Below are 23,033 nucleotides of genomic sequence, written 5' to 3'. Positions count from 1 at the left end.
CGTCCTGCCTTTGGCAATGTGTGTTTAATTGTATTATTGACTTTTTTATATTGAAATGCACACTTTTAGTTTGTGGCGCTTTCACGCCCACGTGAAAGAAGAAGACTGACAGCTACGCAGCTTGATTGAGTGGGCGGGTTAGTGAGAGAGAAACACGGCTGCGAACCTACGTTCATTGTTTATGCTAGTAAAATATCTCTACAGAGGCAACGCCTTTGTGTATCATCTTTTCTGTTGTTGTTGTTGTGTGTTTTCCACCCGCGATCGGACACTTAAAGCCAGTTGTGTGGCTGTTTGAACGATGTACTAATGCTAGCGAACGCATGCTAACCGTTTGTGTCATTGCTGTAACAGCACCTAATTATCATTTATTTACGTTGATACGGACCTGTTTGGTATCGAGGACGAAATTGATTTAGCAAATTCAGACTTCAAGCATCGTCATTTGGTGGTTTAGCTCGCTGTATAGCCAGGACGGAGCCGTAGCGTCCTGGTCAGGACAGTATATTCGCATTTCATTGCTCATGCACTGTACACTGTACACTTGACTTATTGAGCATGTTGTTCTGTATTTTATTTTTATATTAAATTGCCTTTCAACATGACATATCTGTTCTATGTGTTGGATTTTATCAAGTAAATTTCCCCTGAAAATGCGACTTATACTCCGGTGCGATTTATATGTTTTTTTTTCATCTTCGTTGGGCATTTTATGGCTGGTGCGACTTATACTCAGGTGCGACTTATAGTCCGAAATATACGGTACATACAATTAATTTAATGTGGTGAATCAATTGTTAAAGTTGTTAAAATTGCTCCCGTTATCCCATAATTTCACTTGTGTCTATTTTCGACATGTGAAAGTTTTAAAACAGTCTCATCATTTATTACAAGAGAGATACTGTACAAGTCAAGATTTTGCCGATTTAGGGGTATTTTAAACAAAGTTATTTAGGTTCGCTACAAGAGAGCTTTCCAGAGAAGTCTACTGCTTTAAGATAGCGGCTGTTTACCAACGCCGGCAAGTTTGTCATTTCGCATCTAGTTTTCTATACATGTTCTAACGCCGCCGTCGTTTGTCATTTCACATCTAGTTCTATATATATATGTGATCTCCACCGTAGCATTATGTGGCCGTATGTTTGTAGCAACTATCAACTGGGCGTTGTTTGTAGTGGCTGTCAGCCGCAGTCTGGTATTATTGTTTTTTTATCTAGTGGCATGAGTTGAATATAATATTTACTCTTGGTCCGTTCCTCATTGCGTCCCGAAGACCGCCCTGACTGTTTTAGTTCTGCTTTACCTGGCATAATTAAATAATCGGAATTTGGATGTTTGTGAATCGTTCTCGAATCTCCCACGCAGGGCCGGAGTGGGACTCATTTTCGGCCCTGGAATTTCATGCCTCAGACCGGCCCACTCATTTAAAATTATGTCATTATGCATACACGTGTTAAGTTCAGTGTTCTCTAAAGCCGTGTACTGTAATTCTGTGTATTCCAATTCAGTGCAGGTCATGGTTGTTTAACAAGGTGGCTTTATTTTAACAAGTGCAACACAACATATTTTGAACAAATTTAAAAATGGATTTTAAAAAAAACTATATTAAATGATACATTTGAAAAATAAATTAGGCCTGTCAAATGATTAAAATTTTTGATCGAGTTAATTACAGCTTAAAAATTAATCGTAATTAATCGCAATTCAAACCATCTATAAAATATGCCATATTTTTCTGTAAATTATTGTTGGAATGGAAAGATGAGACACAAGATGGATATATACATTCAACATAAGGTACATAAGGACTGTATTTGTTTATTATAACAATAAATCAACAAGATGGCATTAACATTATTAACATTGTTAAAGCGATCCATGGATAGAAAGACTTGTAGTTCTTATAAGATAAATGTTAGTACAAGTTATAGAAATTTTATATTAAAACCCCTCTTAATGTTTTCGTTTTAATAAAATTTGTAAAATTTTCAATCAAAAAATAAACTAGTAGCCCGCCATTGTTGATGTCAATAATTACTTACACAATGCTCATGGGTGCTGAAGCCTATAAAATCAGTCGCACCCAAACGCCAGCGGAGGGCGGCAAAACTCCATAAAGCACAGTTAACAAGTGGGCATGTCATTGTACTGTCATTTAAATCTGTCTGAGCAGGGCATGTGCGTTAATTGCGTCAAATATTTTAACGTGATTCATTAAAAAAATTAATTACCGCCCGTTAACGCGATAATTTTGGCAGCCCCAAAATAAATGAATAAATAAGACCTTTTCTGCAACATCAAATATTAACAAAATGAGTGCTTACAGATAAAACAAACATAGCAACATAACAATATGAAAAATAAAGAATACGTATTGCACATTGTAACAACTTCTAATGATACTATTATCCATTTTCCATTTCCACTTTAAAAACGCCACGTAATTGATTATATTAATTCTAATGTTCACTCGCTGAACGACATGGCAATCCTACCTTCCAGCTCTGCACCTGTGGTGTGTTCATTATGGCTAATGCTTGCTGCTACATATCCCTTGTGAGGTGCTACAAGAAGCCAAAGTTTCCACAATTACATATTGTCGTATCACACGGTGCAAGTTGCATTTTATTCGCCATCTGGCCTTACCACTTTCGTTGTAATCCTCTGTAGTTTGAGGCAGCAAGGTCGTTGCATGAAAAAAATTAGCTATTTTCGCGCATTTTGCCGATTCTTTCACGAGTGCTTTTCTCTTTTTAATTCTTATTTTTCAGCGCCACCCTTGCTCTTTTTATCCATCCGAGCACCGAGATAGCAGCTAATTTGGCTCAATACAGACTACAATTAGGGGGCGGAGCTGCATGCTGTATTTTTCGTCTGCACACGTGAGGATGAGTCTGGAAAAAAAAATAATACTGTTTTTTTTTTTTTTTAAGACGGCCCACAGGGACAGCGGTAACAGAATGTAAGTTATACTCAGTGACACTGTCATAAATAAATACCAAACAAAAAATGATAACAGTGTAATTTTTTTTTTTTTTTTTAAATAAAACGCGGACCGGCCCATCTGGCCGGCCGGCCCTTCTGGAATCGTCCAGAAGCTCCCGATTAGTCACTCCGGGCCTGCTCCCACGGCCAAATTGCGAATAATCAAAGAATCGGAAATTTTGCGCGTCTCTATTGAATACTATGTTGGAATGCATAGAAATTAATGTAGATAGGTATATTTCCCAAGTTTTGTCTGAAATACACTTAATTTAATCATTAAATGCGGGGCAAAAAAGGTCACTAAAACTTTTTTTTTTTTTGACAGAAACAACGTTTTCACAAGAAAAGATCCATTGTCCAATCAGTAGCCGTATATTTTTTTATGATTTGTTCCATGAAACCGGCCTCAATTGGAACTTTCCCAGATAGATGTGTGGAATATATTCCTAGCGGTTATATGGATCAACAATCTGGCATACCAGGTTAAGACAATTGGACTTTAGTCAAAAATTTGATGACATGCAACTCGACTCGGACTTGAAGGGAAAAAAAAACGGATTCTGAGTTGACTCGCTTGGGCTGGGAGGTTCCGAAACTCGACTAGGAAGATAATTATTTGAGACTCATCAGGACTCAACTCGGGAGACAATGACTCAAGATTCAACTAGCTGACTCTGAAAATTTAAAGCAGTCATACTGTGGCGCATAACAGTTCCCACATGTTGCAGTAGCTCGTTGAAGACTGTGACCGCCTCGGTCTTGGAGACCGGTACGGCCACGGCGAGTTCTGCTAATCACAGAGTAATCTATTTTTCGTCTGAAAACTTTTTGTGTGCAATTCCTTAGTTACCGTATTTTTCGCACTGTAAGTCGCAGTTTTTTTTCGTAGTTTGGCAGAGGGTGCGTCTTATACTCTGGGGCGACTTATGTGTGAAATTATTAACACATTATATCATTGTTGCTTGTTAGCATGTTCTGTATTCTATAGTTATCTCTATAACTATGGCTCTCAGTTCATTTTTTATGCGTCATGTAATGTTAGCATACTGTACGCTTATTCAGCCTGTTGTTCTCTATTGTATTTTTATTTTAAACTGCCTTTCAAGATTACATGTCTGTTCTTGGCGTTCTTGCTGTTCTTGGATTCTATCAAATAAATGCGACTTATACTCCGGTGTGACTTACATATGTTTTTTTCCTTTTTCATTGCGCATTATTGGGCTGGTGCGACTTATACTCGGGTGCGATTTATAGTCCAAAAATACGGTAGGCTTTAAAACTGCCGCCAAAATATATTTTTTTTAACGTCACTCTATATGGCACAGTGAAATTGTGACTTAATGCGACTCGGCTTGACAAATTTGTGCCTCATCATGACTCAACTCGACAAGCTTGTGACTTGACCCGACTCGGCTTGATAATCTTGTGACTCTGTTTTACTCAACATAACCTCGTGGCAACTCGACTTGACTTGCCCACAACAGGAAACACTTGGGACTTGTCTGCACCTTAGTGCACCAATATATTGCATATCTCATTTGTACTTCATAGTTTAACATTCTAATTGTTCTATTTTATGTCATATTTGTTAGGGCTGCAACTAACGATTATTTTCATAATCCATTAATCGGACGATTAATTAATCAGATCAATGTCACTTCTTTCAATTACCTTCACAACTTACTTTGAAGTTGTTTTCGGCATGTTGTAAGTAGCAATGACGACAAAATGGATTTCCTTCAACTGTATTGATTATCAAATTCGTTGGCAACTAATTTATTAATCGATTGGTTGTCTCAGCCTTATTAAGAAGCTAGTTTAGATGTCCAAAAATTGGCAAAAATGTGGATTGCTGCTTTTCAAAGTAAAAGCTGATTTTTGTTCATGTCCTACTTTGAGTTAACAAAAAATAATGACGAAATCTGATCATATTTAGAACTGAGAAGCTAAATATATGTTATAATTTCAAGAATTTAGGCAAGTTTAAGGTAAAGAAGATCCGACATGACTAATCACTTATCAAAATAGTTGTCGATTAATTTGCTAATCGATTAGTTGTCGATTAATCCATTGATTGTTGCACCTCTAATGTTTTATTAAATTATCAGTTATTTGTTTTATTTATGGGTTTGATAAATGTGTGTCTCGAGCACTTTACTGGAGCAGTATACAGTGGTACCTCGATATATGATCGCTTCGACACACGACCTTTTTGACATCCGACGGAACATTTGACTTGCCATTTGTTTCCGTTGTTTCCGACGACATGCTCTAAATACGACAATCTATAACAGCGCCGCAGTTTCTTTGTTTTCCCCCCAAGTCGGACGCATGGCAGATGTTTTTGTGAGAGAAATCAACATGGGTTCCAAGACGATTAGTGCAGGTGGTGAAAAAAAGGAAACCATTGAAATGAAGGTGGAAATGATAGAAAAATATGAGCGCGGTGTGCGCATCCGTGAAGTAACTGGACAATACGGCCATTGAATGTCTACAATCTCGGCGGTCCTCCTCCGACCTCCGTTCGCCAATCTTTATAAGTTAAGGTGTCAATTATTTTTGTGGTAACATCGCCAAAGAAATCGCCAGCTTTGTCCGGTTTCTAATCGTTTATTCCATCAACTTGTGCAACACAACACGCCTACTGTCCCCTTGCAGCAAGTAAACAAAGTGAAAGTAAAAAGACTCACTCTGTGAAGTCAGCCACGCGATGAGTTTAGGTACACCACGCAAACACATTTGCCACAACCCGATTCGTTACATTATTACAGGTATCTTTATTATTATTATTATTCCTTTTTTTTCATTTTTATTCATAATTTCTTTGTTTTGCTCTGTGTAGTTGCTATTTGCAATAGTACCGGCAGTATTTATTAAGGATTTAGTGTAGGTTTTTTGGGCTGTGGAACGAATCAATGGCATTACGATGTATTCGTATGGGAAAATCGTGCTCGACATACGACCATTTCGACTTACAAACAAGGTCCTGGAACAAATTAACTTCGTATGTAGAGGTACCACTGTATTACGGATATACTTTAACAAAATAGGCCTGAGTTCATTACCCCTTACTGCCATTGACGATGATGGATGTCCAAACATGTGGCTCTTTTCATCATTCTGCTGTGAATTTAAGTTAGTTAGTCACTAGTAGATATAAAAACCATGTGAAATGGGAGGCCCGGCAGTGAATGGAACTTTGTTTGCTACTATCCCTCCCATTTCAAATGGATTGGAGGTTTATCACAATTAATAGGAGCCAGTGAGTTAAGCACAAACAGAATTCTTACATAAGGCGCACTGGATTATAAAGGCGCTCATTTAATTTTGGGGGAAAAAAATAAAAAAAAAGAATTGTAAGTGCACCTTACAAACCAAAAATACAGTGTGCACAGTACATGGTATAACAATATTTTCTAGTACCATTTCTTCCCTAAAAACACATCACTTGAACATATTAAAGCATTTTCTCATCATACTTCATCTTTGTATCATTTTCTTGCTTCTTTTCAGCGTGTCCCTAATACTCATACACAAGCACATATGGATGACTGCTTGGAGTGACTAATGCTTCTCAATGAGTGCCTGAAGATGGTTATGCTGCAAAAGCTATTTTAGAACGCATCATTTGTATAAATAACAGCGTAAATAACGCCTCTATACTCCACGGTAAGCAAAGAGTGAAAAAAGTGGCCCCGGAGCATGCTTCTATATAGTACAGTTTTCGCACATATGTGGAACATTCACACATAGGCGCACAGCGACTTCACCTCCAATGAAGCTTGTGATGATGAATCTATGTGACTAGCTCAAATGGGCGCGCTGCGTGGTTAAAAGCTCACCAAGGAGTGTGTGCTTGAATATGAGTATGTGAGTGTAATTGTGCATGTGTGACAAGCAGTGATCGGCCTACTCACTGGAAGGAAGGGGGCCGCGAGTCACCAATGCCGCCTGTTCTTTCGAGGGGTGGGGGCAGATCCGGATGGCTCTCTGTGCACTGCGATCCTCCATCAGAGTGAGTGTTCTCTGCAAGCACCAACTATGAGAGGAAGCAGGAAAAATAATGATTGATTCTGTTGAAGCTCAGGCCATTTGTTACAGAAACATAACCGTTGAATTATGACATTCGCTGCCTTTGAGAACGATAGATTCCAATCCATTTGAATTGTGGGGGCTGGCAGTCAATCCAAGTGTGGGTTGACTGATCGGTACATGGTATAGTGGGACATTTTCTTCAACGCCATTTTTCTTTTAAAATCACTTCCACAGGCACAGCACTGTGAGACTATTCGTGATACAAGCCTATACCAGGTGTTGGTGTCGTTAACCTATGGCTCACAAGCCGCATAAGGCTCTTTCTTCTGCTGCCGATTGAGTAAATTATCATTACTAATGAGAGTGTACATGAGGAAAGCCCTTATCGAAATGCCAGTATTGACCAACGTTGCCATGGGAGGGCAATACTTTCCTACAAAAGAACTTTGCCGTTGAAATCAAAGAAGAAATGAATTCGCTGGTAAACTATGAGCCTACAGCTATGAAGTGCAAAAACAACATGCCAGTGATCTCGGCGAAAGGTAGTCTTGCACTTGCCCCTTTCGGAGTATGAAAAACGTTCTTCAACAAATATGCAAACAATCCAGTCAGAAGGGGTCGCCACAGATATAATGAGATATGCCAGCTTGTTGCAGTAGCCTGGCCTACCGAAATGCCAACATGGTAGTCATGATAGAAAAGTTGACGCTACTTTTAAAAGGATTGGATTTTGAAAAGTAAGCGATTGATTTAATAAAGACCATATGTTATTATTTGTCTAAATGCTTAATCAAACGTAATTTCAACATATGGTCAAAATAAATGTTACATGGAGCTTTATTTCATTTTCAATATGCTTTTTTGTTGTTGTCGCGTGTTATTTTTTCCTGTGGGAAACGGGTCCAAACGGCTCTTTCGGCAGTAAAGGTTGCTGACCCTTAGTGCTGTGTAAACACATTAATTGTATCACAATAAACAGTGCTTGTTCCAACCAACCAAATGTTACTCTGTGGCCCCTGACACTTCAATACAACATTAAAAAAACGTAAACCAATTGTGAGAGCAATTAATAACATAAACATTAAATATGGCCAAAAGCAACTCGCTAAATTAAATGAGCAGCCTGCTGTACAATCTTGCTCATCAATAATTTAAAACACAGCTCTGACCTCCATCTTCATCCCTAAATGAGAGTGAAACAGTTAAAATGTAAATCCTCTGCTAACACGGCAGCTTGATTTAATTTGACATTCCTTATTGCCCCCTGGGGACACTCTGGTAATTACACAACACGGCAAAGCAACTGAAGTAACAGACTGACAAATAGGTTGCACTGGAGCTAAGACATCTTGCTTTCGTTGTCAAATTCAATGAATGTTTAAGCAGTTTAACATATAATCCAGCTCAGCACACCTACAGTGTATAGTATAGATGAGCCATTGAATCATGTTGAAGAGCGTTTAGAAAAAAGCTCTGTGGAGGCGTTTCCATTTGCATGATCCTCAAGTGTTCCATACACTCGAAGCCAGGCATGCATGGTTCATCATCTCACTTACCCAGGACACAACTCTGCCGTTGAAGCAAGGCAGCTTGGCATTGTCATCAGAAATCTCTTCTTTGACAACCCTAGGAAACAGGAAGAAACACACAGTCAGGTCCAACTCCCCCCAAAATTAAAGCAATACATTGAAACTAGGGATGTCCCGATCCAGGTTTTTGCACTTCCGATCCAATACCGATATTGTTTTGCACTTCCGATCAGATACCGACCGATACCGATACCGACCTATCTGAGCATGTGTTAAAGTTTAAAGTTATTTAGCCTCCTTACTTAGTTGTCAGACTCATGTTGAAAAAGGTTTTAGTACCCTTGATAACAACTAGCCAGCTGAATTAGGTGAGTTTGAATAACACACGACGGTTGGTAACAAGAAACTGACCTGTTTATTAAGTGACAAACACAAAACATTATTGTTTATTCAGTGACAAACACAAAACATAAATAACAAACAGAAATGGCATAGTCAGTCAGTAAAACGTGCAAATAATATTGTAAACTGTCTTAAAAAAGCAAAACACACCAACAACCTCAGTGGAAAATCCCACAAATCCCCCAAGCTATTAGATGCTTTTAATGTTTCGTGCATTAGTTACAAAAATTTTATAAAAAGCCTCTCAGGTTTAAATAAACGACTATTTTAGTATCAAGATAACATTTTAAAACAGTAAATAAAATACTCAAGTCCCCATTCTGTATCAGCAGCTTTAAACTACATTCATTTAATTTTGCGAATCAACTGCTAAAGTTGTTAAAATTGCTCATGTTATTCCATAATTTCCCTTCTGTCTACTTTCGACATGTGATCAGTGTTGTTAATCTTACTGAAAAAAAGTAATTAATTATAGTTACAAATTACTTCTCCCAAAAAGTAATTGCGTTAGTAACTCAATTACCTAAATGTAAGAGTAATTAGTTACTTGGCAAAGTAATTGGTGATAATTACTTATAATTATTATAATAATAAAAAAAACCATTGGCCACACTATGTGAAGTTTTTTGTGAAGGTTTTAGGTACAATTGGCCCGAGCCCAATTCTTTACCCTAATTTACCCTTTACCCTGAATCAACCTTTAAAAGTTGTTAAAATTGCTCCCATTATTGCATTAGTTCCATCTTCTCTACTTTCGACATATGAAAGTTTTAAAACTGTTTCATCATTTAAAGATAGATTCAAGTCAAGATTTTGCCGATTTAGAAGTATTTTAGATAAAAAGTTACTTAGGTTCGCTAGGAAGGTTCTCTACAACAGAGCCGTCCTAAAAAGTCTACTGCTTTAAGATGGCGGCTGTTTACTAACGCATCTAGTGCCGTGTCTGTCATTTTGCATCTAGTTATATCTATATACAGTATATGCGATATCTACCATGTCTACCATAACATGCGGGCGTAGTTTGTAGGCTATCGGCTACAACATGTATTATTGGAGCTACCTAGCATCGCGTTTGCTCGGCGTCACAACTTTCTTGCCTCCTCCCCACTCCTGCTCTGCTCTGTCGTCTCGGTGAGTCCATCTCCCTCAGACTTTTCGACCAATATAATAACGCATAGTAACGCATGCTTTTCCGTCCTCGGTAACGGCGTTGCCAAGATGAGAAAAGTAATTAATTAGATTACCCACTACTGAAAAAAATAACGCCGTTAGTAACGCCGTTGTATTGTAACGCCGTTATTAACAACACTGGTGAAAGTTTTAAAACTGTTTTGAAGATAGATTCAAGTCAAGATTTTGCCAATTTAGGAGTATTTTAGATAAAAAGTTAATTAGGTTCGCTTGGAAGGTTCACAACAGCCTACTAGGGAAGTCTTCTGCTTTAAAATGGCGGCTGTTTACTAACGCATCTGGTTTTCAATACTTCAATGTTGCTAACGCAGTCGAGTCTGTCGTGTAGCATCTGGTTCTATATACATATGATATCTATTATCTCCAGTAAAGCGACGTTGACGTAGTTTGTTGCGGCTGTCAGCAGAAGTCAGGTATTGTGTTTTTTATCCAGCGGCATGAGTTGAGCTAAAGCCGTGAGTTGAGCATTGGTATTACCCGGGTCTAAGACAAGTTATGTTTATTTTCGGGACGCAATGCGGTCAGTTTCTCATTGCGTCCCGAAGACCGCGCTGTGTATTAGTTCCGCTTTACTTGGCATATTTCAATAATCGGAATGTTTGTGAATCGTTCTCGAATCTTCAGCGGCCGAATCGCGCGTTGGATGGTGCGTCTTTACTCACGTGAGATAATGGCTCGTCATCCAGAATGAATTCTTCGGCAATGACTCTTGTTATTCCCTGGGCTTTGGGACTGTCGAGTGCCAATTTGTCACGCGTAGCAAAAGTTTCTGCCAGTGTTAGTTGCGTAGGACCTTTCTTTTTGTCTTCGGTTTTCTTAACATACTCCTCATATTGTTTGTGGTGGTATTTCGCTAAATGCTTGATTAGGTTGGTTGCATTAAAACTTCTTACTGCTTTACCACTACGCTTGACTTTATTGTGGCATATGTTGCTCTCTGCCTCTACGTCTTTGTCGTCCTTAAAGGTGAAATCGTCCCACACAGCTGACATTTTTACTGATAAAGTCTCTCGGTAAATTGGGAGACGGTAATGTAAATGTAGTGTGTTGAAGGTGTGCCGTAAAATGCGGACCGGATTTTAGGGAAACCGAAGCAAAAACTGGAATGGATTGTGTAAATCGGTGCGCTGGAAAACCCGGACCGGACTTTAAAAAAAAAAACTGGATCGGAAGTCTGGATCGGAATTTTTCCCGTGTTCCGATCCGATACCAATGCGCATTTTTTGCCCATATTTGCGTCCGATCCGATATTGAAACAGTTTTTTGTGTTATGTTGCCCAGTTGTAAAGATAGTAATCCATGAGGCTTTCAGGCCTTCTACATCACAGATGTCAAACTGATTCCAGAAAGGGCCGAGTGGGTGCAGGTTTGCTTTCCAACCAATGAAGAGGACACTTTTTCACCAATCAAATCTTTTACATGTGTAATCAGTTCAACTTTGTCAGGTGCTGCTTGTTTCAGCGGGAAGTTCATTGGTTAAACTCTCTGCACGGTATCGGTTGGAACAAAATCCAGCACCCACTCGGCCCTTTCTGGAATCGGTTTGACACCTGTGTTCTACATAATTGCAACAGAGCATTGAAAAAAAAACGTAGGTTATCACATGGTAACAGATAAAAACGCATTGCCACTTTCATCACTGGCGGCTGTAAATTCCCCAACAAAAATACCTTGCAGTTAACTGTTGACCTGCTGGGACAAAGTTCAACGGCAGTCTGTGTCACACCTGCCAGGCACACGCAGATGGGCCAGGAAATGAACTGGCCAGCGCACTTAGAAACATGATGAGTGTCAACAAATCCATGGGAGCCATAATTTGTGGTGTGAAGTGCATTTTATTCGAGGGACCCGTTTTTTAATCAGGGCTGATTTCACGTCTGGTGGGGCGTTGTTACTGGAGCACTGTACAAGGGAAAATAAGAAATGATTGACGGCTGCCTACTGGAATTTCAGGTGTGTGCAAAATTTAGTGTGAGCGCTCACACTGAAGTATTCATCAAAATTTCAAGTGTTCAAGTGCTTGGCTATTTATATGTCTAGGTCCATTTCTGAACAAAAGAAGACATAAAATTTGGTGAAACATCAGTTTGATGCTAACAAACACTAATATTTTAAGTCCACAGTAGGGCAAATGCCTTCATTCATTTTGACAGACAACTGTTGGAAAGTACGCTATTGACACCTACAGAGCTTAAGTGGAACAGCAATGACTTAAAGCTGAAGTACACGTACAGTCAAGTGTGAACATGTCACTCACATTACACACGATGTCAGTTGGAATTTAAACTCTACAATTACACAGTGTATGTACGGTTCGTTTCAGCAGACCCTAGTAGCACAAACCCTTGAAGAGCATCATCGAGGAGGTGGGCACTGAACCAGCATGAGTGACAGACAGAGTGAAGCATATGGAACAAGGAAGACCTCGGTGCAGGGGCAAGCCATGCGGAAGTTTGCAGCGAGATGGCTTCAGGCTGCGACTTTTCCAACAACTACGACCTTTGCGGTTGTGACAATGGGAAAGGAAAATAGGAGTGACAGATAGTTCTATTGGAAGTGTTTGCATCTCTCAGGAGCTGCATGAGCAGCTGTCTGGCATATTGTGAGGATGGACAAAGTAAAAGCAATGTCTCTCCTTCCTGATCCTTTCATTACGTGGATGAATGCGTTTCTGAATCAAGTAATCCTTTAAACATCTTTTTAAAAAATATCACCTTCGGCTCCACTCTATAACGCATAAATAAATTAGTGCCTTGAGATGGGAGTTTCATCATATTTCCCCACTGAAATGAATGAAAATGCCGTTTATCTGCTCCAGTAAGACCCCAAAAACAACAACAAAAAAAGGTTGTGTATGTGAATGAGGAAAAATAGCGCGACATAACTTTTCACTTCATAAAAACAGCGATTTAAAAATATGTACAGTGGTATTTTTGCTTATGAAAGTCTCTACCTACAGAATTTTCAGGTTAAGACACGCCTCAACCAGAAAATATTGCCTTTTGTTACGAGAGAAATTTCAGGATACGAAAAGGCAAAACTACAGCATGGCTGGTATCCGCAGCTCCCAGAGTTTACTGAATGTAACATGTCAGCTGCTCTGCCATTGCCTAGCATCCCTGGCATCTAATTGGCTAAGGTGGACCTCTATAGTATGTGTATGTGTGTATCCGAGCGTCCCCTTCATAGGCCCCTTGTATTCCGACAGCTTTACAAGAGCGTATTAACTTTTATTCTTTACTCTATTCTTGCTTTTTTACATTAGGCACAACTCTGATTTTATGTTTATTGTGCAATAAACATGTACAGTGCCCTCCATAATTATTGTCTACACTTATAGATTAGTCGAATTTTTCTTTTAGCGATTCCTTTATCGATATGCTTCCGCCAAGTATCGATACTTTTATTTGACACATTGGACACTGCAAACTGCTCATTCAGTGTTTGTTGAGCAATTCCTTGGCGGTCCGCTAAGGGCGGTCAGAGTGGCGGTAAAGGTACAGTGCATGCAAGTCGTCTAGAGAAGTAAAGATACAAGGGATGAAAATCAAAAGTTTACTATTATTGTTGCCATTTTGATACAATAAGCTATAAAATGGTTTGAATAGTTCGGATATACAGTGGGGAGAACAAGTATTTGATACACTGCCAATGGGTTTTCCCATTGGCAGTGTATCAAATACTTGTTCTCCCCACTGTATAAGGTGATGTGCATGTTAATTAATGTAACCTACATTATAAAAATAAGTAAATATTGGATTTTTTAAATTGTATACATTCAATTGATATATCTTTTTAAGGCACTCAATACTTCAAACAAACACGCACACACACAAAATCAAACTTCAACTCAAAAGCTATTAAGTAGCTATTTTTTGTTTGTTTGTTTGTTTTGTTGTTTTTAAGGTAAAGAATGTGACTGACTGAGTCCGACAACTCGAGAGCCGAAGAGATGGTAGAAGTGCTCAAACCAATGCTTGTAGCAACAAAGGTCATGTGAGAAAAAAAAAAAAGGGACCCACCAATTCTATCATTGCCCCACTCCAAGCTTAACTGCTAACTGACATCTCTAACGCTGCTAAAGATTCACCTCTGGTTCGAGAAATAAAGGGCGCCATTCATCATCTCTCCAAGAGATATCAATGGTTGTGGTTTGTTCCCTCTGTATGTGCAGGTAAACATTTTGCAGTAAATTTATATTTTACAGCAATGTGGCACAGAAAAGGTGTCACTGTTTAATAAAGGACTCAATGAACAGTATTTTTTTTTCCATTTTGAAATATCTCGTTTTTTCATTTTAACAGTTGTATCATAGAATATCGTACATCAATTTTCCGACCAATGTATCGATAATCACTGCATCACGATATAATCGTTATCGTGAGCCTTGTATCGCAAATCGGATCACATTGTGAGGTGCCAGAGGTTCCTATCCGTAATATATATATATATATATATATATATATATATATATCTCAAAGATCCACAATGCAAAATTTAACTTTAAAAATCTACAAAAAACTGAACCCAATGGTAGCAAACCACAAATACCCATAGGCCAACTGTACTGTAAATTCAAATATAGTTTGAAAAAAAATCAATCGGGTAACTCCTATATCAATACACTACAACATATGCTATACATGCTATATATGCTAATCTCTTGCTCCTTCTCGGGTCACGTTTCGCAGATTCAGTGCATCGCAGAATTTTAGAAAGTATTCATATAAATAAAAAAGCAAATATATGTGTTGTCTCATTTTGAGGTGGGAGAGAGAATGTTTCATGGTACATGACTCAGGGGCTTTGTACATACCTACGAGCACACATCTGAGGCGCATGATTGGTTTCTGGTGCGAGATTGACACATGACAAAACCAATGAGCACAATCGAATCCGCCCCCATTATGATTGACACGATGAGACCGCCAATAAGAGTACCCCATGAGCTGATTGGATGCGCACCATCGCGGCCTCCCCTATGGATTGACAAATGAGGCCACCAATAATAGTGGGTTTATCCTGTGTGCTGATTGGCTGCGCACATCGCAGCCTCTCCCAGCTTTTAACCTTGTTTTATCTCGTCTTACGCGAGGATTTCAACAACAAGACCTCAGGGCTCATTTTTAGCGGGACTTTTCAGCATTTTTACATTTTTATACCCAAATATGCATCTCTCCATCTTGCCAAACATCTCTAGGACCTCCAATGACTATTTTTACCTGCTTTTAGAGCACCCAAGCCTGCTAGAACTCCAACAGCTCCAGGGGTAATTTCAACAACTTTTACCAGCAAATGGAGCACCACCAAACACCTGTATTCAGCGGTACTTTCACCATTTTTACCAGCCTTGAGTGCTCCCAAAGCACCCATATACCCACTACATGCTCGTGAGTGGACAGCCACGACATGCAGGAGGTGTGCCAAGTTTCCCCCAAGCATCACAGAGTGACTGTATAAGGACAGTAATTACTGTAAATAAATTTAAATACTGTACTTTACAGTATACAAAATGTAAATAAATACTGTTTATGATATTTTTAATTTTTTGAGGGGGTGTGGGGGCGAATCCTATTTCACGGTTTTCCACTTTTCGCAGGGCGTTCTGGTCCCTCTTAACCATTAAAAATGAGGGATTACTGTATATAACATTTATACAGTACCTGACATGTAACTTTCATAGCATGCAATCCCGGAGCAATTTCTTCCACTCCTCAAATCATTCACACACTTGAGCAGCGAACCGAGTAGGCAGAGGAACTTGCATGTGACATCTTAAATTGACAATAATAGATTTCACAGAATATAACACAGCTGAGAATATTTGTATAGCTGCGGGGCGGAATTAGACATGTTTGTTTGTGCTTTGAAAGGGACAAATGTTGTTCGACTGTAACCTTTAGGAGGCAGCACAAGCAAAAGAAGAAATAAGACTTTAAGTTGAAGACGAATTCATATGAAATATCCTCTGTGTAACTTAGTTACCAAAGGGCAAATGAAAATGTACATACACTGTATCACAAAAGTGTGTACACCCCTAGCATTTCTGCAGATATTAAAATATATCTTTTCATGAGACAACACACAAAATTACACTTTGACACAATGAAAAGTAGTCTGTGTGCAGCTTATACAGTGCCTTGCAAAAGTATTCGGCCCCCTTGAATCTTGCAACCTTTCGCCACATTTCAGGCTTCAAACATAAAGATATGAAATTTAATTTTTTTGTCAAGAATCAACAACAAGTGGGACACAATCGTGAAGTGGAACAACATTTATTGGATAATTTAAACTTTTTTAACAAATAAAAAACTGAAAAGTGGGGCGTGCAATATTATTCGGCCCCTTTACTTTCAGTGCAGCAAACTCACTCCAGAAGTTCAGTGAGGATCTCTGAATGATCCAATGTTGTCCTAAATGACCGATGATGATAAATAGAATCCACCTGTGTGTAATCAAGTCTCCGTATAAATGCACCTGCTCTGTGATAGTCTCAGGGTTCTGTTTAAAGTGCAGAGAGCATTATGAAAACCAAGGAACACACCAGGCAGGTCCGAGATACTGTTGTGGAGAAGTTTAAAGCCGGATTTGGATACAAAAAGATTTCCCAAGCTTTAAACATCTCTAGGAGCACTGTGCAAGCCACAATATTGAAATGGAAGGAGCATCAGACCACTGCAAATCTACCAAGACCCGGCCGTCCTTCCAAACTTTCTTCTCATACAAGGAGAAAACTGATCAGAGATGCAGCCAAGAGGCCCATGATCACTCTGGATGAACTGCAGAGATCTACAGCTGAGGTGGGAGAGTCTGTCCATAGGACAACAATCAGTCGTACGCTGCACAAATCTGGCCTTTATGGAAGAGTGGCAAGAAGAAAGCCATTTCTCAAAGATATCCATAAAAAGTCTCGTTTAAAGTTTGCCACAAGCCACCTGGGAGACACACCAAACATGTGGAAGAAGGTGCACTGGTCAGACGAAACCAAAAGTGAACTTTTTGGCCACAATGCAAAACGATATGTTTGGCGTAAAAGCAACACAGCTCATCACCCTGAACACACCATCCCCACTGTCAAACATGGTGGTGGCAGCATCATGGTTTGGGCCTGCTTTTCTTCAGCAGGGACAGGGAAGATGGTTAAAATTGACGGGAAGATGGATGCAGCCAAATACAGGAACATTCTGGAAGAAAACCTGTTGGTATCTGCACAAGACCTGAGACTGGGACGGAGATTTATCTTCCAACAGGACAATGATCCAAAACATAAAGCCAAATCTACAATGGAATGGTTCAAAAATAAACGTATCCAGGTGTTAGAATGGCCACTCAAAGTCCAGACCTGAATCCAATCGAGAATCTGTGGAAAGAGCTGAAGACTGTTGTTCACAAACACTCTCCATCCAACCTCACTGAGCTCGAGCTGTTTTGCAAGGAAGAATGGGCAAGAATGTCAGTCTCTCGATGTGCAAAACGGATAGAAACATACCCCAAGCGACTTGCAGCTGTAATTGGAGCAAAAGGTGGCGCTACAAAGTATTAACGCAAGGGGGCCGAATAATATTGCACGCCCCACTTTTCAGTTTTTTATTTGTTAAAAAAGTTTAAATTAGCCAATCAATTTTGTTCCACTTTACGATTGTGTCCCACTTGTTGTTGATTCTTGACAAAAAATTAAAATTTTATATCTTTATGTTTGAAGCCTGAAATGTGGCGAAAGGTTGCAAGGTTCAAGGGGGCCGAATACTTTTGCAAGGCACTGTATAATAGAGCTAATTTATTTCCCCCTCAAAGTATAGCCATTAATATCTAAACCCCTGGCAACAAAGGTGAGTACACCCCTTAGAAACTACATACATCCCTAAATGTCAAAATTGAGTACTGCTTGTCATTTTCCCTCCAAAATGTCATGTGACTCATTACAGGAGTGCTGTCAGCATTGCTGCTGAGATTGAAGAGGTGGGGGGTCAGCCTGTTAGTGCTCAGACCATACACCACACTCTACCTCAAATTGGTGTGCATGGCTCTCACCCCAGGAGGAAGCCTCCTCTGAAGACGGTACACATGAAAGCCCACCCGTCTCATCAGACCATAGGACACGGTTCCAGTAATCCATGTGCTTTGTTGGCATGTCTTCAGCAAACTGTTTGCGGGGTTTCTTGTGTACAGTCTTCAGAAGAGGCTTCCTCCTGGGGTGACAGCCACGCATACCAATTTGATGTAGAGTGCAGCGTATGGTCTGACCACTAACAGGCTGACCCCCCACCTCTTCAATCTTTGCAGCAATGCTGAAAGCACTCCTGTAACGACTCACATGACATTTTGGAGGGAAAATGACAAGCACTACTCAATTTGGACATTTAGGGATGTACGTAGTTTCTAAGGGGTGTACTTACTTTTGTTGCCAAGAGTTTAGACCAGACATGTCCAAAGTCCGGCCCGGGAGCCAAATGTTGGTCAAATTTCATCCGGCCCCCAGCCTCTATTACACAATAAATGCTGCTCCTCATTTACTCACTAAAAGGCAGCAGCACTCTAAGCAACATTAACCCCGTGTGACCCTTTACTTCCAATTTTCTAAAATGGCAACATCAACAACAACAAAAAAGTTGAATGTGACGGCCGACGTTTCAAGGATAGGTTGAAATTGGACTATTTCTTCACTAAAATACACAAGAACTGTGTCTGCCTCATTTGCAAAGAGACAGTCACCGTTTTTAAAGAGTTCGATGTGAGGCGATATTACCAAACAAGACACGCTGACATGTACGACAAGATTACAGGGAAGATCTCAGCGAGATATTGAAGCAACTTGAAGCTAGTTTAATTTCACTGCAGCAGTATTTCGCAAGAGTCCGAGAGTCGAAAGAGACCGCCACAAAGGCTAATTGCGAGATTGTTAAAATTATGAATTAATAAAAAATAATAAAGCAAATGTGAAACACAGAATGGCTTGCTAAAATTTGCTTAAATGTATTGTTCTACGTAAAGGACGTATGCCAAGGCCGGTCCCCCACATTTTTACCACACCAAATCTGGCCCCCTTTGCAAAAAGTTTGGACACCACTGTTTTAAGACATTAATGGCTATATTTTGAGTTATTTTGAGGGGAAAATAAATTAACTCTATTATATAAGCTGCACACAGACTACTTTTCATTGTGTCAAAGTGTCATTTTGTCAGTGTTGTCCCATGAAAAGATATACTTAAATATCTGCAGAAATGCGAGGGGTGTACTCACTTTTGTGATACACTGTACATAGATAATAAAGTTACTGGATTGGCCTGTAACCTCTCAGAGAACAGTTAAAAGCAAATGTTTTTGGTAAAACAACAAAATAACTGGTCTGCTTTTATGGAAGATGACAGAAATGTTCATTATGTTTTCCATATAATTGTTACACCTTTTAATTAAATCCAAATGATAAGATCAGTAATATTCTTAACGTCCTACTGTTGCTTTAGACACTGATATGGTGTTTTAGGACAGTACAAACATGATCAAAAAAACATCATGATGAGTGTCCTTTCTTCAATGTTATGAATAGACAAATACAAGGCAAACAGGCTAAGTTACAAACTGTAGGGGCTTGGCATCGTGTGCCCCCCCCCCGTGCCCCCCCCCCCCCCCCACCCCCCCGGGAGGCCCCCTTATTGTCTGAGACTCGAGCTTGGCTGCCGTCTCCACAGTGCCTCTGTGACAAGCATCACAGTGAGATCCGGAGCGCACTCGAACCCACCAGCGGCAACGATGCCCGCCGCTGCAACGCACCATCATCACCTTGAAGTCTCACGACAAGCAAAGCGGGTCGCTCAATTAGCTACTTGCCTTATGAATATTGATGGCGTGGTGAAAACAAAAACAAGTGGAATAGGAATTGTGCGCAAATAATACACGTCCATGCAAATGTGCAGTTACAACTCCATTGGGAACTGCAAGGACACGTCCTCAGCAATAAAAGGACAAGTCGAGCGGTTCGTTTGGCCGTCCGTTTATCGCGTTTTGCGTGGCCGTTATTCAAAGTGCTTATAAAAATGGGGTTCATGTATTTCAGCAATCCCATAAGAAAATGTCTGCTTCTTCCCGCGCGGCAGGGGGTCTACTACAGAGTACCCTGCACTGGTTGCTCATTTCCATTTCAAACAGCATCTAGAACTGCAAGGGATTTGATGTTTTCCCTTTCTGCTCAGCAGTCTTACCGCTCCTTCGGGCAAAGCGGCCAGCACGGCTGCCACAAAAGAGCCGCCGTCCTCTGTGCCTTTGCCTGCCTTCGCTTCTATAGTGTGCCAGTACCATACGCTCCTCACACAGTCTGGATATTGCAGTCTAACTGAAAGGCCAGAAAGCTTCCGCTGACACCTTTACACTTAAACGAACCTCAGTCCAACAGAGGCCTGCACTCTGCTGATACACAAGCTGGGCTTTCCAACACGAAGCTGCGTCAGTGAACAGAGAGCAAACACATTCTGTTTGTTTCCATAATCTGATTGTTGATCACCTGAGGCCCAGGGAGCAGCCCGCCTCACACTGCCAGAGAGGCAGGAAGCCCAGCATACAGAGCAAAACCAAGCCCGGCCTACCACCAGGAAGAGCCGGTTTCCCTTCCAAGGTCAGCCTGCAATGGAAACAAATGACGACTGGGCCTGCGTGGAGACGCCGCCAGTCTTCCTACTTCCTCCGGTTGAGGTTTTAGCATTTACAGCGCATGCAACAGAATGACAAAACAGACACAAATATGTCATCCTCAGCTGCATCCACACTAATTTTCTCACCGTCATCATAGGTGTCGGGGGCGCCGTTTATGCAGATATTAGATATAAACCTAACCTGGAATAGTCAGCAAAGAATCACACACACACTCCGTGTGTAGAATGATGACCACGGTCACTAAAAGAGTCAAGTATGCACGAGTCATTTTCTGACAGCAAGTGCTGAGAAAGCTGAATAGCACTTTTCTAAAAAAAAAAAAAATTGTAAACCCCCCCCCTTTTTTTTTTTTCAATGGCTAATAAAATCTAAAGTGGGTTAATTTGGTTCTGATGCTGCCCTACCTCTCACATTCACTGTAGAAGAAATGCTGGTAAACTTTGCTTTCTTTTTTATAAAAAAAAACAAAAACAAAAACAAAAAAAACAACAACAAAAAAACAAAGATAAGGTGAGATATACTGCGTGAGCCTGAGAGCTCCCTGCATTTTTCTGTAGAACTGATAATTTTTTTTTTTTTTTTTTTTTTTAAAGAACGTCTATAAGACTGTTTCTCAACTGTTAGGTCTCAACTCTCAACCCAAAAGTTGGTCACGAGCCATTTTTGCACAGACACAATACAGGGCCTCAATTTATGATGGTACTGAATGAAGAAACTAAGACGACAGAGAGCATGAAATACGTTTTTATTTTGTTTATTTCCGCATTTGAGTATTTTCTGTTTTTAGTTGTTTCATATATATACATATATATATATATATATATGTGTGTGTGTGTGTGTGTGTGTGTGTGTGTGTGTGTGTGTGTGTGTGTGTGTGTGTGTGTATGTAGTGTTTTATTATACTGTACATGCATTCATTCATCTTCCATATTAACTAATTATGACAAATACGGCATTAATTATGATTATTGATTTTGGCATACACATTTGGGGTATGTCATCACCATACAAGCCAAATATTAAACATGGATCCCAGGTCAGAGTTGCTTTTATCAGGAAAATAACATTATTTGTGGCTTTGTGTGCAATCTTACATCAGCATTTAAATATCTGGGATTTTTAAAATGAAAAAAATCCAGATCATTAAAACTGACAGTTGCAGTCATTGTACTCATACCTTTTTGATGAATAAAAAAAAAAAGCTCTAAAAATATAAGCACATGTAGTTAACATGGTATACGTACATATGTTTTAAAAGGCAATTTACATTGTCTTTAGTGTGGTTAAAATCCATCAAAGGAGGTTGTTATTTAGGGCGCGAGACATTGTTTCTCAAAGTTTTGACTGCAAGTACCAAATACTTAGCCAATTAGACATTTATAAAATTCTGTAATTTTGTGGATTATACTTGTGCCTACAAGGCACGTGTATAATGCCTAACCTGCTGTTGCTCAAACAGAACTGCGTGGTGGTCACAGAGCTTTAGGGGTTAGGACAATAAAAGTTAGATATTGCTTTTGAATTTCTGATCAACAAAATTATCTTTAAAAATAAATTTGTGTAACAGACCACAACAAAAATGGCAAATGTTGCTATTCCTAAATTAAGATATTTTTGCACAAGGTTTTGAGGCAATCACTGCAATCAAAAGATTTTTGTAACCTCAAGTGAGACTTCAGTACCTTTCATTTGAGAATAGGACACTTTTTAATCCATGTTTAAGATCATACTCCTGTGGCAAAACTCATGGCCTCCAACTGACAGCAAACTTTCTGACATTGGGCAGCAACTTTCTTTTTTAGAAATCCTTGATAGTCTTGATAGCCTTGAGAGTGCACTGCACACATTCATTAAAAAATATGTTTCAGTAAGGACAGTGTACTTCCCTGTGACCACAGTGGGGTTAACAAAGTGGTACTAACTACACTTTCGAACATGTGTGAATTAACTTTTTAGTTCAATACATGTATTTAGATACAACTGAGGATTTATCATTTTGCGAGACAACAGAGCAAACCAGTCGTGTTACTTGTACTAAAATGGTATAACATACCGTGGTACCTCGACATACTGTACGAACACCTGGAAATATGATTCTTTCGACGGTCGACGTAAAATTTGACTCGTCATTTGTCTCGACATATGACAACAAGCTTGAAATATGATGATTCACAACAGCGTCACAATATCATTGTTTTCCGCAAGATGGTAGCATGGCTGATTTGTGCGAAAAATCAACATGG

The 23,033-nt window shown here is 39.6% G+C and overlaps 1 protein-coding gene across 1 annotated transcript in view; it reads right to left on the bottom strand.

Annotated features, from left to right (window-relative positions):
* LOC130905312 (segment polarity protein dishevelled homolog DVL-1) overlaps nt 1-23,033 on the bottom strand; it is a 50,942-nt gene that overhangs the window by 25,589 nt on the left and 2,320 nt on the right. Inside the window, exons 2-3 of the mRNA XM_057818600.1 lie at nt 8,577-8,646; nt 6,903-7,024 (exon numbers count right to left, since the gene is read on the bottom strand). Coding sequence (XP_057674583.1) covers nt 6,903-7,024; nt 8,577-8,646 — 192 coding nt within the window. The remainder of the gene's footprint in view (nt 1-6,902; nt 7,025-8,576; nt 8,647-23,033) is intronic.

This window comes from Corythoichthys intestinalis, chromosome 2 (genome assembly GCF_030265065.1).
Source record: "Corythoichthys intestinalis isolate RoL2023-P3 chromosome 2, ASM3026506v1, whole genome shotgun sequence".
In the NCBI taxonomy this organism is placed as follows: domain Eukaryota; kingdom Metazoa; phylum Chordata; class Actinopteri; order Syngnathiformes; family Syngnathidae; genus Corythoichthys; species Corythoichthys intestinalis.
The sequence above is the reverse complement of the archived record's forward strand: the minus strand, read 5'-3'. Positions and strand labels throughout refer to the sequence as shown.